The sequence below is a fragment of the Tetrao urogallus genome, assembly GCF_951394365.1.
Source record: "Tetrao urogallus genome assembly, chromosome: 8".
In the NCBI taxonomy this organism is placed as follows: Eukaryota; Metazoa; Chordata; class Aves; order Galliformes; family Phasianidae; genus Tetrao; species Tetrao urogallus.
Genome location: NC_136821.1, coordinates 9,503,953 through 9,527,741, shown reverse-complemented (window position 1 = coordinate 9,527,741; position 23,789 = coordinate 9,503,953). Strand labels below are relative to the sequence as shown.

The window sequence follows — 23,789 nt, the reverse complement described above, 5'->3', positions numbered from 1 at the left end:
CATCTTGCCCAGCTGGCTTCTCATTACAGCATCTCACCTAAAACTGTGAGATGCTTCTGCTGCACAGGGAATCCCTGCTAGGAGACGAGCTGTGCATTTGCAACGTTGATCTGCCCTGAAAAATGACTCAGCCGTGCTGAGCAAGCATTTCTTAAATTTTTCAGTGTTTCCAAGTTTCCAAGAATACATTTTTCTGTCAGCTACTCCTGCAGGCATGGTGTGCTTTCTTCTTGTGTGGGGACAGCATGCTAAGCCAGGATGTGGCAAAGATGTGAAATGCTGTGAGTTGGCTGAAATATGGCACTATGCTATCTGCACCTCTGATCCTCTTCTGGTAAATAAGTGATTGCAGTACTCTAGCTTCTTCACAGAGCAGTTAGACCTGCAGGTGAAAGAGCAGGAAGGACAATGTTGCATATACCCACGATTATGACAATGGTGAACCAGCAAACCAGTGCATGGATGAAGTGCCAGATGTCCAGCCTGCCCTTCCATCATCTATCTGTCCTTCTCTGTTCATCTACTGCAGAGGGACTTGAGCCTTGTAAGGGCAGGAGAGCAGTGTCATGCAGGATGCCTTCATCAGTGTCCAGGAACGAACTGGCTAGGTGGCTGTATATCCAGAGCTCTGTGGAAAAATTAGGTGGTGCTATGCAGACATGGCTTCAGATCCAGCACGCAAGTAAACAAAACAACTGTATTAGAAACAGCTGGCGGTGAGGATGAAACCGAGCATTATTAGGGATATGTTTGTAATAACTTATGTTCTGGGTAATGCATTGTTGCTGTTCTCAGCCCTCCTGGAGACAGATGCTGGAGACCATTGCTTTTGTAGCCTTCATTACAGCCATTGGTTTTCCTGTTCATATATCTCTTTTTCCAGTCATTACTGGAAAACCTGACAGCATGCTCTGAGATTCAGCTGCCAACATGTGACTTTTTTCAGGAGCTGGAGTCATCTTAAAGGCATTGGCCACAGACTGGTCTGCAGTTCCAGAGCTGCTGCTCGAGTGAACACATACTCTGCCCAGAGCCAGCGCATTGCTTCAGATGCTGTTGTACCTTTGGGAATGTAACCCCTCATCATGAGGGAAGTTCTGCAGATTTGGAGAGCTTTTGTGGATTCCCTGGCTCAGTTTTCCTGAGGGATTCCCTTCCCTCAGGAAGGAGGGCTCAGTTTTCCAATTCCTTTACCTTTACCATTTTCACCTGTCCTGGGGAATACTGAGAAAGCTGAAAATGTCTGCTGGTGGCACCATCCCCACTGGTGTCTGTCCTTGCCTCTCCTGCACACAGCCAAAGCACTGGGGCTGTTAGCAGCAAACAGTCCTCCTGCAGCTCTGGATGTGATAATCTTTTGAAATCATAGAGCTTTCTCCTGGTTTCCATGTATATTGCCTGTGAGATATACAGAGGTAGGAGAGTGCTTTAAGTTGCACTGAGCCCTCAGTGTAGTAGGATAAGTTAATAGCAAAGTCTCATTTCTTTAATGCAGAGTGTGCGAAGTCTTGCTTACTTGAACACAGAAAGAATTCAGCAACTAAAATTCTAAGTGCTTTTCTGACACAAAATTCTCCCTAAAAATTCTCTTAGGACTGTGTTCCAAAGCCTACTTAAATGCGTTTACACCAATTTCTCCTCCTTTTTATATCTCCCTCCATTTTATTAACCTTTCAGAACTTTTGAAGTAGTGAAATTCTCAAATTTTGATGAAGTTACATAAGTTGACTGTCTGTATTTTGATTTCACAAGCATATCTCTTTTGATGCTAATGATATTAATTTATCAGCCGTAAGGGTCTAGCTCATAGTGCTTTTATGTAAATTGTAGGCTTTTCCAGACTCACTTTAAGAAACATGAAACTTGGAGGAAATACATGCTTTCATCTGATCTTCCCTTCTTGTCCTCTTTTGCAGGCTCATTCCGAAATGATGGCTTAAAAGCTGCTGATGTCCTTCCTATACTGAAGGAGAAAGTGGCCTTCGTATCAGGTGAGCTCATCCTTCCTGGTTCCCACTATCCCAGCACAAGCACTGGCTGCTGCATGCTGGTCCTTATGGTGCACAAGTTTGTTTGTGCACCATATGGTTCATGTTTGGATGGCAGTACTTAAATTAGCTCTTCTGCTAAAAAAAATAAGGGCTATATGCAGAACAGGGCTACCCAGTAACACCCAGAGAGCAGGAAATTGGCCCACGGTGGTCTTCTTCATATTCTGAGAAACAGGTAAATGGGCAGGACAGGAGGCATAAAATACAGCTTTTTAGCTCCAACCCAGACCTGGGCTGTTTCAGGACTCAGGATGGTTCAGGTCAGGGATCCAGCCTGAGTTCAGGGTCTTTGAATCATCAGTGTTTGTCTTGCTATCCCAGTCTGCAGTAGAAGTACCACTGATGCTATGTTCACAGGGGAAGAGAACACGTGAACCAATTGCAAACTTGCATGAAGTCATTCAAACTGCATTATAAAAAGTGAGTATTTCCAGTGCCTGCATTTTTGCCAAGGGCAAGCCATTCAATCATCTTTTGGTGATCTTGCCTAATGCAAGAAGAAAGTTAGCATCAAGCAGTTATCCTGCTCTTCCCTTTTTGCTTTCACTGCTCCAAAGAGAGGGATGTCATAATAAAAACAGTGTACCTGAAGATCTGCTTGTGACATGAAGCTGAACTGGGTGCCCTGTGGAAGCAAAAGATAGGATGGCTTCAGATGGAATATTTAATAAGAACAGCTTGTCTGTATTGTTTATGTAGCCCTTCCCTTATGGTGCCTGAGTTCATCTCAGAGCCAAGGCATCTCACATCAACCCATCAACTCATTGCATGCTGTTCTGGTCCATACTTGCCTTGTATGTGTGGAGGAGGGATGAATGAGCTGTGCCAACACACCTCAGGGTTTTCTTACCATGATCTGCAGCAGATGCAGGTTCTCATAGACTCACCATGCTCAAAATATTCCTGTTCCTGGCCCAGCACACTAGACAACAGCCCCAGCATTTCTACCTGCTCTCCAAGCTATTCAAATGCAATGGCTATGTGCAACAGGTATCTGGGGCCTTTGAAGACAGAATGTGCTGAGGCTCTAGTGTATTACAGTAGCCCCAGCATCACCCTCCAGCACAGAGTTTAACTGCTCCAACTTTCCCAGGGCTGGTGGAAGCAGATGAAGACAAGAATTGGAGTGCTTCAGCTGATTGCTAGGTTTAATTAAAATGGAATAACTTCCCAGAATATTCTTTGAGCACATCACAGAAATTTTGCCAAAAAGAAAAATCAAATTACTGAACTTTGTGAAAATATATATATATATCTCCCAGCTGTAGTTAGCACAGAGTCTGCGAGCACATTGCATTTGCAGTCAGACTTCCTGAAGGAAAAGCAGAGTTTTATTGAGTCTTCTTCAGAGTTTTACACTACAGTTAATTTTAACAATAAGAAAACAGTGAAGTTGTCAAGGAGTTCATCTTGTCCTTACACCAGCAGAATTTATCAGTACACAAAGCATTCTGCTGAACATTTCAGTTGCATGTTTTTGTTGTTTTTTTTTTTTTTCTTTTCTCATCTGCTCTAACTCACCACCTTGTCTTTTCAGCCCTGAAGTGGCAGAGAACAAATGAGCTCAGGATGGCACAGCTTTGTGCAAACCCCATACTTTAACCATGCAGAACATGAGGACAGCAGGCAGGTCACCTGCCCGCACCACTGTGCAACCTCAGGGCCACTCTCAAGCTTGCAGAAGTGCACTTAAATTCCAAATTGAAATACAGCTCTAATTAGCTGGGCACAGATTCACCCAGCCTGAATTATGCCTGGGGCTCAGTGCTGGTGCTTTCTCCTTGCTGGCTCAGCCAGTGGCAGGCACAGAGCTTTGCATCAGCATCACTGTGCCAAGGGAAGATTTAGGGATGGATAATGGTATAGTTTTCTTCCTGGAACTGGTTCTTGACTTCTTCCAGTGACCCTACTGGACTGAACTCAAGCAAAGTTCATATGTCTGTATATCTAAATAGCACCTGAAAATCCCATTCCAACTCTAATAAGCGTGAAGAGAGACTGAGCAGTCACAGTACATCCCAGCCATCACAGTCTAATCACTTCCGTCAGTGGCCTTGTTGCAGCATATTAAGCCAGGGGCAGGAGGAGGCTTTGGCCACCTGCTTGTTGCCTAAACCCTGATAAAATCTTGGCTTTGCCTGTATGGTTCACTGTGTCACTTCCGGCAATGGAATGGCTTTGGGAACCATTAGGGAGCCAGCTACAAGCCAAAGGCTGATTTTTATATTCTGGGAAGGAGATGAGCACAGAAGAAAGGAAATAAAACAGGTTGTAGATTATTTTGGTGGATTTTTTCAGTGAGAGGTGGTGAAAGTGATATTTTGGAAGCTGTGGCTTCAGCCTTTCCTGGGAAACACAGATGCTGCTTTGGAAGGAAGGTTAAACTTGGGATGCTGTTCAGCTGCTTGATTATATTCCTAGTAGATTTTCTGTTGTCAGTGCAGCATAGAAGGAAGTGGATGAGACCCTCAGGAGAGGGAGAGGTACATGTTACCATGTTGGAGCTTCTCATACACTTAGGCTGTGTAAAGATTTTTAGTTCATTAATGCAGGGGGATGTGCTGAAACTATTTGCCCTTTCCTTACATCCCACCCAGAAGAGTTTGCAGGATCTCTCCCAGCACTTTCTGAGAGGATGGGTGAGCATGGAAGAATCAGCAGCAAAAGGCAGAAGGGCGTAATAATTTGGTGATTTGGTGATAGGGGCACAGTGACATCTGGGCCTGAAGGGAAAACAGAGATTTCCCAAAAGGTCCTTCCGAGGGAGAAGTTCAGTGTAAATAGATCAGATGAAAGGACAACTTTGCAATTAGGTTTTGCTAAATTTAGGCTGGCAGGATGAATCCAAAATGAAAGCTTAGAGATTATTTTATTTCTGAGACTGGAGTCTGGGAAAAGTTTGCTCTGAGGTAAAGACTGTTAGAAGGGGAGACAGTGACCCTCTCAAAAACCGCACGTCTCACGTCCCAACAGGTCGCTTAGTGCCAGAAATGCGATCCTGAGTCCCTCTGAGTGCTGGAAGAGTTCAGATCCAGGTTTCAGGAGGTCCCCAGTGATGATATGTGGACACTGGAATTTGTATTGGGAATGGAACTAACCAAAATATTTAAATTTTGAATGATGTAAACATTTTGTGTTTGCACAGATAGTTTTGATTCAAATTTTATTAGTTTCTGTTCTCCTCTTCCTCTGGAGTGGAAATTTCAAATGTAGCATCAACAATTCTTCTATATTTTGTTAGAAAAAAACATCTTCTTGTTTATACCACTCCCTGACATAGCTTGGAATCAAGGGAAATTCCAAAGAGAGGAAATATGCTATTAGAAATACATAACATTCCTTGACTATTGAATTCTCCTTGTAGTTTTAGTTCATCATCCTTTCATCTAAAATTTGCTGCTGCATTGATGCAGATATTTCTTTGAAAAAGAAAATGAGGAAGTTTAGACTGTAAACTTTCCATGTCTTTTTATGAGATCTGAGGCTGCACGTTTGTTTAGGTTGGTTTTGTTTCTTTTGCTTTTTAAGATGTTAGGTCATTTGTGAGGACAGAGAAGAGCCTTTACCTATGGGGACTGTATAGTTATCATCATCAGGACCCTAAGATTAGAGAAGAAATCAAGAAGTTCTGTGGGATTTCTGATTTCACTTACAGTTGTGATGATACACAGATAACACATTACTAGTATGCAGAATTAGTTGCAATTATTTTTTCCATAAGTCTTAACTATGGCAATGGACTACATGAAGTGATTTCTGTGGAAAGTGTGTAGTCATTGCAAACACTTACTGTCCTGACTCACCAAGATCCACCACCATCTCCTTACAGCAGGGATATTTCTCCTTTATGTATTTCCTTATAGCATGGGTGAAAGTAGAGATAGTTGCCTCGTGGAGACACAAAACAGTTCAAGTCCCTTACAAAAATAGACAGAAAATCAACCCAATCACAGTATTTATCTGAAAAGGCCCATAAGAACTTATGGGATGTAAATCACACTATGAGGGCAATCCAGACACACTGGACTCCTCACCACGTCCTTGAACAGAGCACGTGGGTCCCTGCATCCAGTCATGTGGGTTTAGCTTTTAAATTAGTGATAAGGACTTTTGAAATAACAATAAGAGGAAGGAACTAAGCCCATGAAGCAAGAAGATCTGTATACATCCCATCCTGTTCCAGCTCACAGGACTTTCTACTCCCAAAAGACACAGTGAACTCCACATGTTTCACAGCAAAGGTCTCTTCTTCATTTACACAGGCAGGTAAGAGATGTTCTTATGCAGAAATGCAGCCTGGGAGTCTATTAAACAACACAAAGAAACAGGGAGACAACTGTAGCATCTGAGATAGTTAATATGATAACAACCAAATGTTTTTGTAATTTTGCAGTAAGGTGTGCACTTGTATCCCACTGATAAGACTCATCTCATCTGAAAACATTCTTATTTCTGTTAAAGTACTTTGGTTCATAGGCTTATGGTGTTATTTTGTGTTTGTTTTTGTTGGTTTTTTTTTTTAATTTTTCCCTTAGGAATCAGTTTTAATGTACAAGAAGCACTGAAATTCACAACTGGGTATCCCCTCTGTCTTAGAAAATGGCTGGTTTTTTAATGTATCTCTTTGTAGAAAAATATAGGCTAATTGAGGTGGAAATATTCTTCTGAAATGTGCCATTTCAGAAACATTTTTGTCTGATGCTGCTTTCCAACTCTAGGTCAAATTTCTTCCTTAAGCCAGAGAGGAAAAAAGACTTCCTCGTAGCATCTATTAAGCCTGATATTTTGAACTTTCCCCCGAACTTCCATTAGCTTGCAGGAGCCTCTACTTGACTGTTGCTGCTGAGGACTTCTCTGCTGTGACGTGGCAAACCTAGCAGTCAATTGTGTTGAATCCATTCATTAAATTATTCAATTTGCTGATGTGACATCAGAAACTTTGCCACTGCTGTGTTTCTGTCCTCATCTCAAACCAGGAAGACAAATACTGTGTGATCAGAGTGAATGCAGCCTGTCTTTACTTCTTGCTCTGTACTAAAATTATGCTCATGATGTGCTGCTGTCAGCAGTGTGACTGACATGGCCATGAGTTCTTTTGTTCCTTGTTTTTCTCTACAGGAGGAAGAGGTTTTGCAGTGGGGTATTTTTTTGGGCAGATTTGGAGTTTATTTTATTTTGATTCTACATTGCTTTTTTAAATCAATACAGATATTCTTTAACACGTCTGTGATAGAGAGGAAAAAATCTTAGAACTTCTTTGTGTGGATGTTGAAAGGAATCAATATTTGCATAGGTAAAGGACAGTGTTGAAGAGGTTGGTTCTCTGCTCCCCAGATACTTCACAGTAAATTCACATCTTCCAGGGGAAGAAGTAAGCTCCTCTGGAAGATTTATCTTCCACACAAAGAAGCTCTTCCTTTACGGTAACACATCTCACTTGCCCTTCGTTTTGTTTTATTGGGGCAATAATTTCCTCAGTGGGAAATGAATCAATTTTCCTAGTAGTTTGTTGGCAAGTAATCATTTAAAATGAAAGAATACCTCAAAATACTTGTATTAATAAGAAAAAGTACACTACGAGCCCAAACAAGTCTTTTCAAATCCATGCACCCATAGTTTCCATTGCAGTGGAACAAATCCATCAGGTGAGAAAGGGGCTCATCCAGTGGCTGTGCTGAGCATCCCATCTCCAGCCACTTCTCTGATCTGTTCTGCCAAAAGATCTGGTAGGAACACACAGCATTGTTTCTTCAGTCATTAATGCAATGTTGCAGATGTTTGCTATTGGGATTTGGTTCATGCTTGATACTTCATACTTGATACTGGGATATAGGATGCTGCAAAGAGGAACATGCCAGTGGATCAGATCCTGGTGACTGCACTGCAGCTGAGTTAATTTGCAAGATGGATATGTTGTGGGAGGTTACATTTCCTTCACTATTGCACTATAATCACCTGCTTTGAAATCAACTGAATTTGAGTGTGGTCTTACAGATAATCCTATATAGACCCTTAGAATAAATTAGTGCCTCTTGATGCTGGAAAAGTTTTACCACAGAACTCTGTTCACAAGTCTGGTAGCAGACACTCTCTCAGAGCTCAACTATGGTAGAGAAAGGAAAATAAATATTATTTTAAGTCTGGATATCAATTCCTTGATACTTTCCTTCATAGGAAGTCTGTCAATTAGATTTAAAAGTCCAGAGCATATTGCTTGTCATTTTATAGAGCCGCCTGGCATCAGCTGAGCTTGTTCTTTCTCCTCGTTCTCTTCATTATCATTCATTTTTTCACCATATTTTGGACACAAATAACTTTTGAGGAGTATTTCTGTTTCTCTGGAAAGTCACTTATGGGCTCAGCAGAGTCTGCAGCACCAAGATTGATCAGCATATGATCTGCTATGCTGTGATATGATAGGGGTCAGATGAAACAGCCATTTGAACTGCAGCAGACACCTGAACATATGCCAGAAGTGCTGTGTTCTACTTCTGTCTCCATTGCTGATATGTTGTAGGATCTTAGTCAAGGTACTTGAGAGCCGTTACTTGTATGAATATTTGTCTTTCTGGTTAATTCTTGTGAATTTCTGCTTATGAAGAACATATTTGCAAAAGGAAGCAAAGAGTTTGAATAACCTTAAATATAGTTAAAAACAATCAGAAAAGCATCAAGGTGGAATGGTTGATATAAGCAGAGTGACGAGGCTTTACAACAGAGCTCTATAAAGTCCTTATCTGTTGTGCACAAGAAGTCTGCATTAAAGAGAACATATGTATTCTGTTCCCAAAAAGGATTCTACAGAGCTGGAATTTTACTTTTTTGTGTGCTATAGGGTATGGATGTTTCACAGGACTTGGAAAGGCCCATACCCACAGTGCACATTAGTAAATTTGGGTTGGCCAGCATCTTTCCTTTCCTGAGGTCAGTTTCATGAGCCACCATGGGTAGAAGCATTTCGGCTCACCACTGAAGTAAGAAATATCAGGCAGCTGCTAGGGCAGGAGTCTTGTGTTTGGAAACCCTTCGCTCTCAGTTGAAGTCTTGACCAGAAAAGTGGTCTCCAGTATGTCACTGAGAACTGCCCATGTTTTTGTTTCTCTGTTATATTACCCCTGTTCTCAGATTTTCTGCGTTTTCTTTAATGTTTTCTTTTAATATGTAGAAGTAGTGCTCATCATGCCTTATGACATCACTGGAGTATATCCTGCAGTATTTGTGGAGAAAAAATAAGTGATTCTACTTTGGGGACCAGATACTGAATTTAGCGATCGTTTCTATGCAAGCTAGAAGAAAGTGAGGTGGAAAAACTGGGCAACGCTGTCGACAAAGGATTTTGTAGGAGGAAAGCAAGACATATATGGCTAAATATTTGTTTTCAGTGCACTTTTTGCCCTGATGAACATGTGTTTTTCAGACTCCTTTTTCCAGAGCACTAATAACTAGGCCATCTGTTTGTCTCTCTAAATCAGAACAAACTCCATGAAAGCCCACCTTGAAAAACAATTAGGAATTATCAGCTGTTTGTTTTAGCATTTAATAACTGTAATTAGCAAACATAATGACATGTTTGATTATTGCATCCCATGTCTGTGAGCCCAGTGGGAAGCAGAAGATGGGACATATTGATTACAGCAATTGAGCTTCTTCGCTCCCCTCCAATTCTTGAGGCTGTGCATGTAAAATCAGTGTGCAAATCAAGGCTGACTTGAAGCAAGATTAGCCTCTGTGAGTGGGTTGCTTGCAAGAAAGGATGGTTTCTACAAGGGCTTTAATTTAGTACTTTTATCTTAAGTACAGCAAAACTGTAATACAGTGGAAGGTTCAGAAAACCTCATTTCTTCTCCTGATCCTTCAGATGTCTTGCTTTGAGATCTGGGGTGAATTTCTTCGCTCTCTGCTCTTTGCTATCACCCTCAGTTAAAAAGGAGATAATAATACAGAAGAGGACAGCTATGTATGAGATGTTAGAACCTCTGTAGAGCCAATGCAAAAAGAATTTCTTCTTTTAATGGTTTTTTTGCATTAGGTGGTGTAAATATCCAATTTACACTCTGATAAGGCTGAGGTTTGCAGTTTTAAGGCACCACAGAAAAGCCAATGTTTATTAGTATTTAAAGAGCAGCCACAGTTGCTGAACTCTACAGGTCCTTGAGTGAATTAAACACACTGTGCTCTGGAAGAAACCTGACATTTCTTCATGCAGGCTCTTCAAAAAGTTGTAAATAATGCAAGCATTCATAAAAATTAGGGATTGCTCATGACTAATTGGAAACAAATGAAGGATTTTAATATGCAATGCACTTGTAAGAATAATTTCATCCTATTACTCAAAGCGTAGAGCAGTAATTTTTATCACAAATGAGAAACATTTGTTCCTAAACCTCAGATTTCTTGAGGTTTGCCTCCTGTCTCCTTGTTTAGCCTTGCTACAGGAGGCCATTATTCATCTTTCCACCATCCAGAAAACTCCAACTGGGTCACTATGAAACCTTCCTCCTCCAAAGAGAATTAACCCATTTTCTTCAGTTTGTCTTGGTAACTTCTGACTCCAGAGCCGTATTTATCCTGCTCCCCAAGGGACAGTTCAGCTGAACTGGCAAAGGAGAAGTTTTATCCTGAAGCAAAGACAGCGCAGAAATATTTTGGCCTCTGTTCTCCTTTCTGCAGCTGACAGTCCTTGCATTATTGTTAGCAGAAATATAAATAATTTTCTGACTAAACTTCCAGAAGTCAGATTTTTTTTTAGAACTCACTTTGGTGGAAATATAATTGGGAAATCAGTCCCTGAACCCAAAACCAATTTTTGATCATGACCAAACTGAGGCAAACAGGAGCATCGTAGTGGTCAGGGCTGTGGGAAGATGGCGACTCTTTTTGGGTGCTTCATATCCTAAGAGAGGATTAGAACTCTGGGCTGGGTTGTCTCCTTCACCTTGTCTCTTAGCACTTTTTCCCTTTGTGGAAATATTTAAATTATTGGGACTGGAGGAGGAGGGGGGAGCCTGACTAAGCAGTGGGCAGCATGTTCTTCTGGGATGCAATTCAAGTTCATGTCTCCGCTTCACTGAATATCTGGAAGCTTTTGAAAGCCTTGGTTACATCTTGATATGATGGGAAAGTTTTCAAAACCTTGAAAAGCTTCCCGTGTTGCAAAAAATCTTTCCCACCAACTTCAGTTTCTATATTGGTTTGCCATTCCATAGGCTGGCTTGCTTTTCTGTTGTTCACATCATGCATGATATAATGGTTTTGGCATTGTTATGGTGTGTGAAATAATCCAACGAAGGGAGCATGTGCTTAAAATAAGGATTTTTTAAGGCATGTACGTAGGCCTGAAAATAAAAATGAAGATATTTCCTTGTAAATCACATCCTTGTTACATTACTCCTCCATCCTCATTCTCTCTGGCAGAGGGATGGGACAGCCAGGGTGAGATTGAATTCCCTGCATCCTTCTAGCCCTGAATGAGTGTGCTCATTTCAGCAGAGGCACTGGGACTTTGAGAGCAAGAGCCCTATTTGGGCAGGAGTGGAAGGAGCAAGAGGCCTTTCAGGAGTCATTCAGAGAACCAGGACACTGCCCCTTGTGAGCCAAAGGCAAATATTGGGCACATACTGTCAGCAGAGTTTAGACAGGACAGGTTTTGTACTCCATATGTACCCCTGGCTGCAGGGGAACTCAAAATATACATATATATGCTTCTGTGTGACTTTGGGTCATATAGAGAGACACATTTTGCTCACCTTTGAGGTGAGCTTGTACCTATCATGGCATCAACAGAATAGACAATCTCAGAGTAAAATGGATGGTGCTGTGCTGTGAGCTGGGAACTGCATCTACAAGTAACCTCTGCCTTGTAATCAGGTAGAAAAACTGTGCCTCGAGGTATGTTCACGTATCTCATCAGTGTGATGTCCACCTGCAGGAGATCCTGCAGTGTGAGGCACCTCTGGCTCTAATCTAAATTCTCTTCAGAGCAATTCTTCATCCTATGATGAGCTAGTGTTTTTCCAAGGCATGTTTTCTTTCTTTCTTTCCAACCCTACTCCGACAGCAAAGCTTCCTAGGGCTCTTCTTACCAAATCATGGTGCTTAGGAGCCCTTCAGCAGCCACAGCCCCAAGGAGTGCGTGAGTCCTGTGTCCTATATGAGGGAACACAACATGCATGAGTCCTTGCAGAGCTTTTCCTTCTTTTTGGCCAGATAATTTGTTTCAGAGGAAGCATGTGATTTCCCTTTCTCAGAAGTGCTATTTCCCTTAAAGAGATTTAACTTTCAGTTGAAAAGTGCAAATTGATCTGCATTTTTACAGCTTGTTTGCAGGGTTCTAGAAGTTCTGTGCCAGCTTTCTGAACTGTAATTTTGCTATGACTTTTTTTCCTAGAAAACGATGCTAACACACATCTGACAGCACACAGTTCCTGAAAAAATCATATGATAATACATGAAGGAATAACTAAACACTGAATGAGGAACCAGATTTCAATTTCAAGCTTATTTAACTTTATTCACTGCAGAGAATAAAACAAGGTGCTATAGAATAGGTTGTATTCACCCCTATGTTTCTGATTGTATATTTCAGGGTAAAGCCACTCTTTGTGGCTGTTCTAAGAATTTCTGTACAACATTAAGTGTCAGACACTGTTTTGAAGGAGTGGATTTTAAGATAGGAAAGTCACAGGGGAAAAATAAAAAACATAATTCAAATTGCCAACATTCTAAATGGAAAGCATAGTAGGCATGAGCTTCTAATCAGAACTTCAGTTTCTAATGAATTGCCAGATAGATTAGCATGTCTGACTGCATAAACTTGACTGGGGTATGCTGCATCCAACTGGTGGAACTTTACAAAATGCCTGCCAATGACAGATGCCACCCATGGGTAATAGTGAGAAATACTTAACTACTTTCACTGTCTTGCTGTTGGCCAGCCTCAAACTAGCCACACAGGAGCATTTTGTAGCACTGCCTGCCTGGAGAAGCACTGGATTGGATTGATGGGATTAGGCGAAAGGCAGAAGAAATGCTAGTAATAATTTTCTTTGTTGTTGTTTTTTTTTCTTTTTCCCTTTCCTTTGGAGCTCCAGCAAATGCAAGCATGTCTTCCTCAATTAGGCAAGCCTGAAAGCTACAAAGAGTGCACAGGCTCTTGAATGTGCCTTAATTTATGTTTATCAATTCAGTGCACATAGTTTTTTTGACGTGTGCTTCCTGCCTGATTTTCTAACAACCCTTTATTTTCCACAGGTGGCCGTGATAAACGAGGTGGTCCTGTCTTGACCTTCCCAGCCCGCAGCAATCATGACAGAATAAGACAGGAAGACCTTCGGAAACTTGTGACTTATTTGGCCAGCGTGCCAAGGTAAAGCTAGAAAGAAAACACTTCAAAGCTCAGTGTGGATGGATGGGTGGGGAACTTGTTCTTGGCAGTTGCTGATTTCCAAGTATTAACCTTTAGTACCTTCAGTTCTTGGGACAGAGTGCTCTTTCCTCCTCCTGCATTTGCTCTAGTGGATTTTATCGTGCAAGCAGTGGTGCAAAGTCCCCGAAAGCAGAGGCAGTGCTCCCAAACTTGGCCTTCAGGCTCAGAAAGCCAGCTCACAGCAGCAGTGAGGAGACACTCTCATTTCGAATGTTTCTGTGCAGCTCCTGGAGGATGGGAAAGGGAGGAGTGCTTGGAGGCTCTGACGCTTTCCTGAGTTTTCTCCAAGCTTGAGAAGGAAAGTGGGTGGACTGAAGGGGCAGTTTGCAAAGAGAATTGCTTCAGATGGCTCTGCATGCAGGCCAGCTCTGCTAGAAAGTTCCTTTCCCTATGTTAGTGCCCATGGCTCTTCAACAGGTCTCCATCTCTTTCCCAGGGATGCTGGAAAACAGTTCTATTGCCAGTGCATATTTATCTTTGCATGCTTTAGGAGACAGTTTGTAGGGTTCAGTGCCCTGGTAGGTGTTTCTGAGCGAATGTTTAATGCCTCAGAGAGTGCAAGGCTGTGCACAGTCCAAAATCCTTTCCCTATTTTCAAGCCTGTCCACTATCCTCATCCAGTAATCATCACAGTAGGTGAGGGTTACCCCAGGTGAGTGGAGCTGAGAAGGGCTCTTCAGATTTGCAATGATGCACCTTCAGGAATTCTTCCTTTTTCATCCTGGGATACAGCCCATTCAACAATGTTTACTTTATGGCAAAAAGTGAATAGTCACCCTCTGAAATGGGAGGGGCTGATTGTATCTGGATATCAAGAGGTAAGTGACTAAGAAGTGCACTCAGTTCCTTAAACACTTGATGTGCAGAGAAAATTCTGAATTTGGTACAGAAGAGAAATGAGGGCTTGCAACGGGCAGCAAAGACTTAGGGGCAAAAGAAGGCACATCTACCAACTCTGCCAGTATCATCTCCTGCTGACAGGACTTCACAAGGCCATGGGAAGTGCATTTCTTGCTGCATTGGACTTTTGCTCATCAAGCTTTTACTGATTTGATTTTTCTTTCTAATTTTTCTGTTCCTTCTCTTTTCCTCTGGGCATCTCTATTTGCAACCATATTGTAAGGAGATTACAGACGTGCTGTGAGGTTGGGAGAGCAGTAGGTTACTCCCTGACTGTGTGTCCCAGGGTTTGGCAGTTCCCCTCCAGCTGCTCCAGTAATGAAACTGCATCTTACCATCCTTTGCATGGCTGCAGGTAGAAAGATATGAAGTTGTCTGTTTTCCCTCAGAGATGGGTGTTGTGAGCAATTGCATAGTTAAAATGATCTCCTACCATGTCAAACTTCTCTGTTAATTGCTCTTCTTACATGGAGGTGGTAGTAACAGAAAGATGCATCCATTCTGTTCCCTGTTCACACAACTGAAGAGGTACCTTTTGCTGCCTTTACTTGCCTCACTGTTAAGAACTAGAGTAAGCCATCTCACCTCTTCTTAAAAACCTCCTCAACTCCATATGCAAACATTTGGCATGGGCATAAATGTTAGGAAGAAGGGATGAACCAGCAGGTGACCTCTTTAGGTTCATTCTGGTCCTGTTATTCATGGTGCTGCAGCTGAACTTACTGTGGTGGGAGGAAAAAATGATCATAAACTTCAGGGTTTTGGCACATGGCACTATGTAACCTGGGCACTGTGTAGAAACACTGAAAACTCATTTTTCCCTAAACGTTTTGCTCATTGTAGCAAGGGCAACCAGCAGAGCTTTCAAACTTATTTACTTTTTGGAAAAAAATAAATGCAAGGAACAGCCTGAATTCATATCGCTGGCTCCCAGGTTCTATCTATTCCAAGATGACTGCTGTGATGAATAGCTGCATCTGTCATCCACCAGAACTAGCAGTTCCATTAGCTGAGACTCTGGGTATGATGTCGGGAGAAACTACTCTGATGTTTAAAGCGCTGAAAGGGGGGGAAATTCTCTGATAGGTGGAAAAATAGAAATTCTCTTTCAGGAAATGAAAAAAAAAAAAGAGGGGCTGTAATTTATCTTATTGACACCTGTATAATAACCCTTTCTTTATTCCCACTGCGGTGGTTTTTGAGTGAGACAGATTGCTCTCCACATTGATACTATCTGTCACTTAACCCTGGTTTTATATCTTAATGGAGGGGCAGAGGTGCATATTGCTGGGCGCTGGGCAGAGGCATGAGATTGGTGATGAAACATGATGATAGATTAGGGTAAGTAAAACCTGAGTCTCGCTAGCAGCTCTCAAAGTTTCTGATTCAGCTTTCCATAATTCCTTCTTCAGAAACAGAATAATAATGTGGGTTTTCTGAAAGTAGCAATGTGTGTTTGAGTTAGAGCAGAATAGTGATTGCTTTCATTGCGCTCGGAGCGGCGGTCAGGCGGGTGCCCGAAGTCAGTGGGGTTTCTCACCCAGCTGAGGTCTGCTGTGTGGGAGTAAGGCTTCATGTCTAGGAACTTCTGATCTTGATCTGGTGCTCCTGGGTACGAAGAGGGGGAGGTGAGGGGATGACTGGTTAGCAGCTGTACACTGATTCTTGTACTGATTCTTGTAGGCATACTGGAAGGTCCTTTTCTCCAAACTGCTGCAGTACAATTAGTTACTAAGAAACTAAAATGCTTTTCATTAGAAGTGAAGATAATTGCCGTGGATGGCAGGTTCCTACTGTTCTGCTGTTTTTAGCTTGTTTCATGTTTTCACAAATGCTTTCTAGATAAGCAAAGTTGTATATCTTGCGAATCAGGACAGCTGCCATTTACATGCAAATTTAAATGGGATGCAATGTTTAGAAATTTGGAGGGCTTATCTGAATCTAGGATAACATCATGTTTATAATTAGGGGAGCTGAGCTGGTTCAGTAAGGGGGAATTTTCTGGCCTTGCTGAGGATTTTATGTCTTAAGACCGATGTAGAACCATCTATTCCTGTAGAGTGAGTTTTGATTTATATGTGTGTAAATGCAACTAGCACCAGGCCAGTCCCTGCTGTGAGCCCTTTGGAATTAAGAATTAAGTTATGCACAGGCTATAGGAGGATAACAAAGAGACAGAATATTATTAGCTTGAGTTATCTCTCTGCGTGGCAAAGCAATACGATGAAGGAAATGTTCTTTGTCAGCTACAGTGAATCTTCCGGCTGAACACATCAATCTGTTTCAGAGCCAAGATAAGCAGTCTTTTGAGCCCTCTGCAGAGGGGGAAACCCAAGATGCTTCAGAGGCCTGTTTTAAAGATATCCACTTTTATTTGTCCTCTGTTTAAAAGCAGCTCAAACATTTCCCAGTTCTGGGGGATATCCAGGACTCGTAATGGTAGCAAAGTGTTTCCAAGAGGCAGCCCCACATATTTGAGCAGCTTCTCAGAGCTGCCTGAGCCAGATTAAAGGTGCTAGGATCAGTAGAACAACAGAAGCACTGCTAAAAATGAGTTTAATGATTGGGGCTTTTTAAAATTGAAAGAACAACATGGGTTGGCAGAATGTGGCAATACTCAACGCTCTTGGATTTACTTTAAGCTCTTCTCTGATCACCTGTGGTACTGTGTGTATTAGCTCCTCTGGCCAGTAGTGTGAAACTCATTTTGCTCATTGATAGGAATTAAACCCTACAGCTCTACTTTCACTGACGTGATCCTAGCACAAAAGAAGCTTTTGAGGATTGTTTTTGCTGGAAGCTGTTGTGGACCTACAAACATACTCATGTATTTTAAAAATAATTACAAGGACCTCATAATAATTTGGGTAACTAAATATCTGGTGACAAGTGTGAGATAATTATTCCACTGTACAGTTGCATCAAAATACCACATTAACAAATGAACTGAAGCTAATCAGGCTAATGGAGGTTTAATATTTGCTTCAGACATAAATTGATTTTTTTAGAAAAAGGTAAGCATTTTGGAGAAAGAAGCTTATTAGAAGTATATAGCTGACTTGAATGCTAGTGGATTTAAGAGCCTTTCACCACTTGATAGCCAATTCAAATCCAGTTTCCATTGTACATGGCATAGGTATGTGATGCTGCTACATATCACCATCTGCTAGGGACTGGAAAGCTTCTGTGGAAGTGACAGCAGCCTCATCCCTCTGAAAGGGCCTCTGACTGTATCACTGTTTTGTACCCAAAGCCACTTACTGACCACGTAACGAGCAGGTTGCACATTCAGCGCCAAGTTACATCTTTGCCTCTGGTTGTAAGTCAGTTCTCCAAAGTGGTTCTCTGATCTCCTACCAGCTGCGCTAATGACCTGATGAGAACTGTATGTGACATTTTATTCCTAAATATCTGGACGATGTAATTGATGTCAATATTCTGTAGTAAGTCTCTACAGTTCCAGCCTGTAACCAAAAGCTAGCAGAAAATGTGGACTTTCTAGAAATGCGGAGAGAGCAACAACAGCATCAATCAACTTAAAAAAAAGGGAGACAGTTATGTGATAATAATCCAACATGCAAAACTGAGTGAATGGGGCAAAAATAAATGAGTTAAAATCACAGATAGAAGAAATGAAGCATGCAGCATGTTCCTGTAGCATCTCCAGCTCTGGAGCCCCTGTTGGAAGGGGTATGGGGAATGATCCAAGTATTGTTGCTCCTGTTTTTCAGCAGAGGGATAATAGACTCTAGAGCTCTCTTCTGACAGTGTTTTGTCCAAACCTAGGGTAAATGGGGACTTTCCATGTCAATTTCCAGGTTATTTCCTGCCTTCATTTCCTGCTGCTGGTTTCTGGATAGCATAAGGACTGATCCTGCAAAGCTCTGAATCTCAAGCAAATGTCCTCTATTAACTCTGCCTTTTGTGGGAGATACGACCACTCTCAGAGTAGCTCTAGCTATGTTTGCTGCTGAGAATAGCTCTGCCTTCCAGCTGGGTAGCTGTACAAGTGTTTTCAGACTGGTTTTCTGATGAACAACTCAAATAGCATGATGCTGAGCTTTGTAGGTAATGTACTGTGAATTGCACAGCTCACGTAGCATTTTTCTTCTGAAGATTAATAAAAGGCAGGACAAGCTGAGCTCTGCTTATCGCTTGTACAAGAGATCATCCAATACATTCCGTTTGGTCTAGCAGAAGTGTCTCTTATCCTTCTGATGGAAATATCTTGTGAAATAAAGGCTAATAAGAGTAACATAATGTCAATATTGAGACAAACCCATGGAGATTCTATTGCATCATTTCAGAACATAAATTCAGAGACTGAAAATTTTTTAAAAATAAGTCAATGCTATTTCAAGACTGGATCTTTTATTGGTAAAAAACAAAACAAACCAAACACCTTAATGAACATAGAAAATACTCAACAAATTTTGAAGATCTTAAAACCTATAATTTTTTCATACTAAAGTCTCCAACATTTCTGTATTTTTATATAGTAGCTAGCCCCATTTTATTTTTTATTAATTGTATTTCAGTAAATAATTGAAATTATTTATTACCACATACAGAGAAAGTAGGATTTCAACTTGCCATTGTGTTTTCATCATCTGCTTAATTTTTTACTATGAACCTGCAATTGAAAACAGATAATATCATTGTCATTTATTGTCTCTGACTTATTTCCAAGACAATTGTTCTTTTTTACAGCAGGGAGGGGGGTGTCCATTTCTCTCTTACCATGTAGGCACCTGCTGAAATTCCACATTGGGTTCTTTCTGGTTTGTCTGATATCTCCAACATAAAGATTCAGCAGCTTGCTGATTTGAAGATTTTGGATTGCAGAGGTTAGCCCTGCTGGCTATGTTTATCACACAAAGCAAATGCACAAGTCTGGAAGAGAAACTCCTTTTCCCGGTGCTGTGCTGCTTTTCCAGCTCAGTGGGAGCTCAGTCATGCCTTCCTCAGCCGACTCAGCAGATCAGGCTCCAAGGGGAGCAAATCCCATGAAATAAAAGGTTGCTGTTTTACTTTGTGCTCCTCCTAAATGGCAAAGGAAGCATCTTTAGCCTGTTTGTATCCAGTGCCTTTTGGTGCTATTGGTCTGGCTCTCCCTGCAGGCAGCATATTCAAACATTCAAAGCAGCCAGGACAGCAGCAAGCCCTTCTTCTCTGTCTCCGTCTTCCCATGATCATTGAGCAAGAAATGGGAAGCCCATGGGCTGCAGCTCCACAGCATCACCACACCTGACTTCACTTTCTCAGAAAAGGCCCTTTACCAACCCCATGAATGAGAGCACATTTGAAGCAGTGCATTTCCTTTGAACTGTCTGAACCCAAACCAGGTGCAGACAAAGCTTTTCACTGCTCTGTCTGTGGCAGGTGCTGCTGCCCTACCTGTGCACCCTAAGGTGCTTCCAGCCCCAGAGTCTGGAGCCACTGCAACCCAATGACGCCAGCAGGGTCTCAGCCCTGAGCTGCCTCACGTAGAGCTGTGCTGCCTTGCTCTGCTTTTTGAGCTCCATCCAAGCCCTCGATCTGGGGATTAGATCAGCATTGTTTCTCTTCGCTAAATGGCTTTTGCATGTTGATCATATTGGCGTTTGCTGCCTAGAGGAGGGAGCAGAGGTGATGGAGACAAGTGAGAAAACCCCTTGTAAGATGGCATATAATTCACTGCTGAGGAAGCTGGTGGCCACCACACCCCATTGTAATTTTAGGTAGAGCATAATTTTCTCCATCTTCTTCTTCGACAGCTGACAAGCAGTTTGGGAAACTTGCAGTACGCTTCACTACACTGCCCATTCCCCACACTAGTGCTGATTTAAGGCTGTTGTGTACTCCCCAAGGGCTTCTGTGGCTCCGTAGCACTTAGAGAGGTGCAGGCAAAGAGACCTGGAGACTCCATGAAGTAGGCAGCTCTGCGCCAATGCGAGCAGTAATTCAGAAATGCTAAAATTAGCAGACAGAGACCTTTTGTGGGAGCAACATGCTGGCAGTAGAGCTGCACCAGTTCTCTTCCCTGTGGTTCCCTGGTGAAGCTGTCAGCAGAATATGCAGCAGTTCAGCCAATCCTAACTTTTCTTCTCAGTGATCTCTTTCCTACGGCTTTTACAGAGACTATAAAACGATTTTGTCTCATTCCAGCATGGGTGCTTGTGTTCCTCATCAGTAACTGCAGTACGTGCTACATCCTTTTCACTCTCAGAAATTATTATAATTTTGAAGTCTTGTACGCCACCCTCTTCAAGGATGTCTTTAAGAGCAGGAAAACCACCACTGTGCTTTCTAGTCTGCTTTGTAACAGGAATATTGTTAAAGATGTTTTAACATCAATGGAAAGTTCTTCCAAGTCCCATGGAGAATGGATGCAACTCTGTGCAGAAAATGGGAGACAGAGAAGCAGAGCCAGACTGCCTTGTCCTTATCCTCACGGGATGGATGGAGGTATTGTGGATGCTGATGATGCCTGAATTCCCTAATGCACAGCTTTTGAGGAGGTCTGATGATGTATTTTTAGTCTTCTCTCCAAGTGATGCAATGCTTATGCAAACATGCTGTCTGTCAGTCACTGTCTAAACCAAATCTGTCAGAGAAGAGTTTCAAGAAAATTAAATTCTTACAAGCTTAATGAGATTGGAACGCTGGGTCAAGGAAAGGAGACCTAATTAGTGTTCACTGAGAAGGAAAGGTGGGCACAAATTAGGACTATACTCCTTCTTAGAGAATGGAGGTAGAGGGGATATCTCCAGAACCCAAGAGCTCTCGAAGAGGGAAGTTATTTGTCATTAGAGAGTCAGTGCTCTAGCTGCCACCAAAGGCTTGGCAGTTTCATTGCTCCTGAAAGGTCTTAGAAAATCAGATCATACTAAAATAGAACAACGACTGGTTCATGGTAGCTTGTGGCATTGAGCAGGCTGATGCTCTTACAGCATGGAAAGTATGGGTTGAGACTGGCAAAATTTGTCTGAGAGGCTGACATGTTCAATGCTTTGCTGTTTCCAAAGGGAGTCAGTATCCAAGAGTTTGGTAGGCAGTTGTAAATCTCATCAGTGGTTTCTTCTCCTTTTCCACAAGGTGGTCTTAACCAAGTCAGTCTGCAGAGTTTAATGTTTTCCTTGTGGATCCTGGCACTGCTCTGGAGCTCCCTATGGATTCTGTAACACTGTGTGCAGCAAAATATAATTGTAACTATGTGGTGTGAGGCCACTAGGCTTCTTTGAAAAATAAAGAAAGGAAAAAGAAAAAGAGAAATACTTTAATCCAGAGTAAAACCATACGTGAGAAAAATAATTCTAGAAAGTTCTCCCCATGCCCCCCAAGAGGTGGAGAAGTGTAATTCAAACCTGCTTTTGGCTCAGCACATATTGTCTGGTCTGCAATATTTACCACAGTGTACTTTTCTACTATTAGGAAGAAAGCATTGGTTTCCCTGTGTGTGTACACAGGGTTTTATTTTATGTCCAACGTTAGCCTCTGGAGAATTTTCCAGTGATGTAATTTTAGCAGGTTCCTTTATGGTACTTTTCTACAAAAAGCCAAACCATAAGAACAACTTTCCCTTCTCCTGCAGTTGCATTCATAGAAGCCTCTACATTGCATTCATAGAAGCCTCTCGTACTTCCTTGCTCTTCCACGTAGCCCCAAGTCCCCACTGCAAAGCAAGCAAAGGAAAATAGGATCCTACTATAGGGCTAGTGTAGTATTTTCAAGAGGCGTCTTCTCTGGATAATCCTTTCTGTTGAATGTTAAGCTCGTTGAGTAGAGATTGAAGCAAAGCATTGGCTGTGTAGAGTAAGTTCATCTCTCTGAAAGTTAGCAGAAGCAGCAGTTCATCACTAGGTAAATTTAGGCTGCTTTCACATGCATTTTCTGTGCACTACATCATGGTGTATATGATGTGAATATGATGCAGCTCTCCTCTTTCACTCCATTTCCCATGGGAGTACAAGAAGATAATCTCTTAGTCTTTTAATAAAAGGGTTAGTAAGCTTCAGTTTTAATTTATTTATTTGAGCATCTGGATGGCCAGATGCTTCTGCTATTGATGTTGTCATTGGGGATCAAATAAATATTACTTTGAAATTCAGTTTGAAAGATCTACTCATTAAAAACCTTTGACCACTAAGTATCAGCCTTTTTACCTCCCCTAGTCCTAACCAAGGCCAAGGAGGCAAGAAGGTATTAAATGTATTCATGTAAGGAATGCAAATAAAAAATATGTTGGCATAGCATTAATAAGGTGATTCTTGGGACACTTAGCAGGAATTTTATGGCATTTTAAAATATACATTGAATCAAACTAATCCTGGAGCAGGGCCACTGATTTCAATGCATTAAATTCAACTGATCAGCAGTAATCCCTACAGTGACATAGCAAAGCATGCCTGTGACTAGATGAGCAATTCATTTTTGAGCAATATTTGTAATGAACAGCCCTTATCTGGGACAATAAATACATTAGGCTGTGTTACTTTGGAACTCCAGTTCAAATTATTAATGTTTTTCCAAACAAGGTCATGGCTTCTGTGGTCCTGAAGAATGATAGGCAAAATCAAAATCATAGAAAAATAATTTTCAATACTTTGTTTCATCTCAAGAATGAACACTAAAGAGCTGTTGAATATATTATTTAAGTGTTCACAGAATGGCCAGTGTTGGAAGGTACTTCAAGAATCATGAATCTCCAACCCCCCCTGCCACATGCAGGGCCACCACCTCCCCATTTAAGGCCAGATTGGATGGGGCTTTGAGCAACCAAATCTAGAAGATGTCCCTGCCCACAGCAGGAGTATTGGAACTAGATAGTCTTTCAAGGTCCTTTCCAACCCAAACCATTCTGTGATTAAGCAGCTCCATGGACAAACATCACATCCCACCAAGAACAAAAGGCTTTGCCCTTACAGAACTCTAGGTGTGCTTACTGTAAATATTTCATCTACTAACCCTTTGTATATCACATGAAAAAGGTATTCAGCATCTCATCATTGGTAATAGTGGATGGAGACTTTTTCATTCCATACTTTCAAATGTTCCTTGAACTATATTTACATGAACTGTAGATTGATGTACAACATCCCCACCTATGATGATTAAATAGGTCTCTTCTATCTCAGTCTTATTTGATTCAGCATTTGACAGAGATCAAAGCCCTCTGCAATGTCACTTTTCCCTTCCACTGTTTTTATACTGTGTGCCAGTCCTAAATTGAGACTAAAATTGTATTTCCTTTTCAGTAGCCTTAGTGGCTCCACAGAGACCACCGACTAAAGATGGTGTGTTTTAGCAGCTCTGCTTATGTCTTTTGTGATTTTTGTAGAAGGTAATCAGATGGAATCCTCAGGTTTGATTTAGGCCATTCATTTAGGTCACATTTGCACTAATGCAGGTGCCATCCTGGAACTTCAGGGGAA

At 41.7% G+C, this 23,789-nt stretch overlaps 1 protein-coding gene across 1 annotated transcript in view; it reads left to right on the top strand.

Moving 5' to 3' along the window:
• Positions 1 to 23,789, top strand: part of KALRN (kalirin RhoGEF kinase) — a gene marked incomplete at both ends in the record, with an annotated part of 437,411 nt that overhangs the window by 145,698 nt on the left and 267,924 nt on the right. The window contains 2 exons of the mRNA XM_079539220.1: positions 1,917 to 1,991; positions 13,302 to 13,416. Of these exons, the coding sequence (XP_079395346.1) occupies positions 1,917 to 1,991; positions 13,302 to 13,416 (190 nt within the window). The remainder of the gene's footprint in view (positions 1 to 1,916; positions 1,992 to 13,301; positions 13,417 to 23,789) is intronic.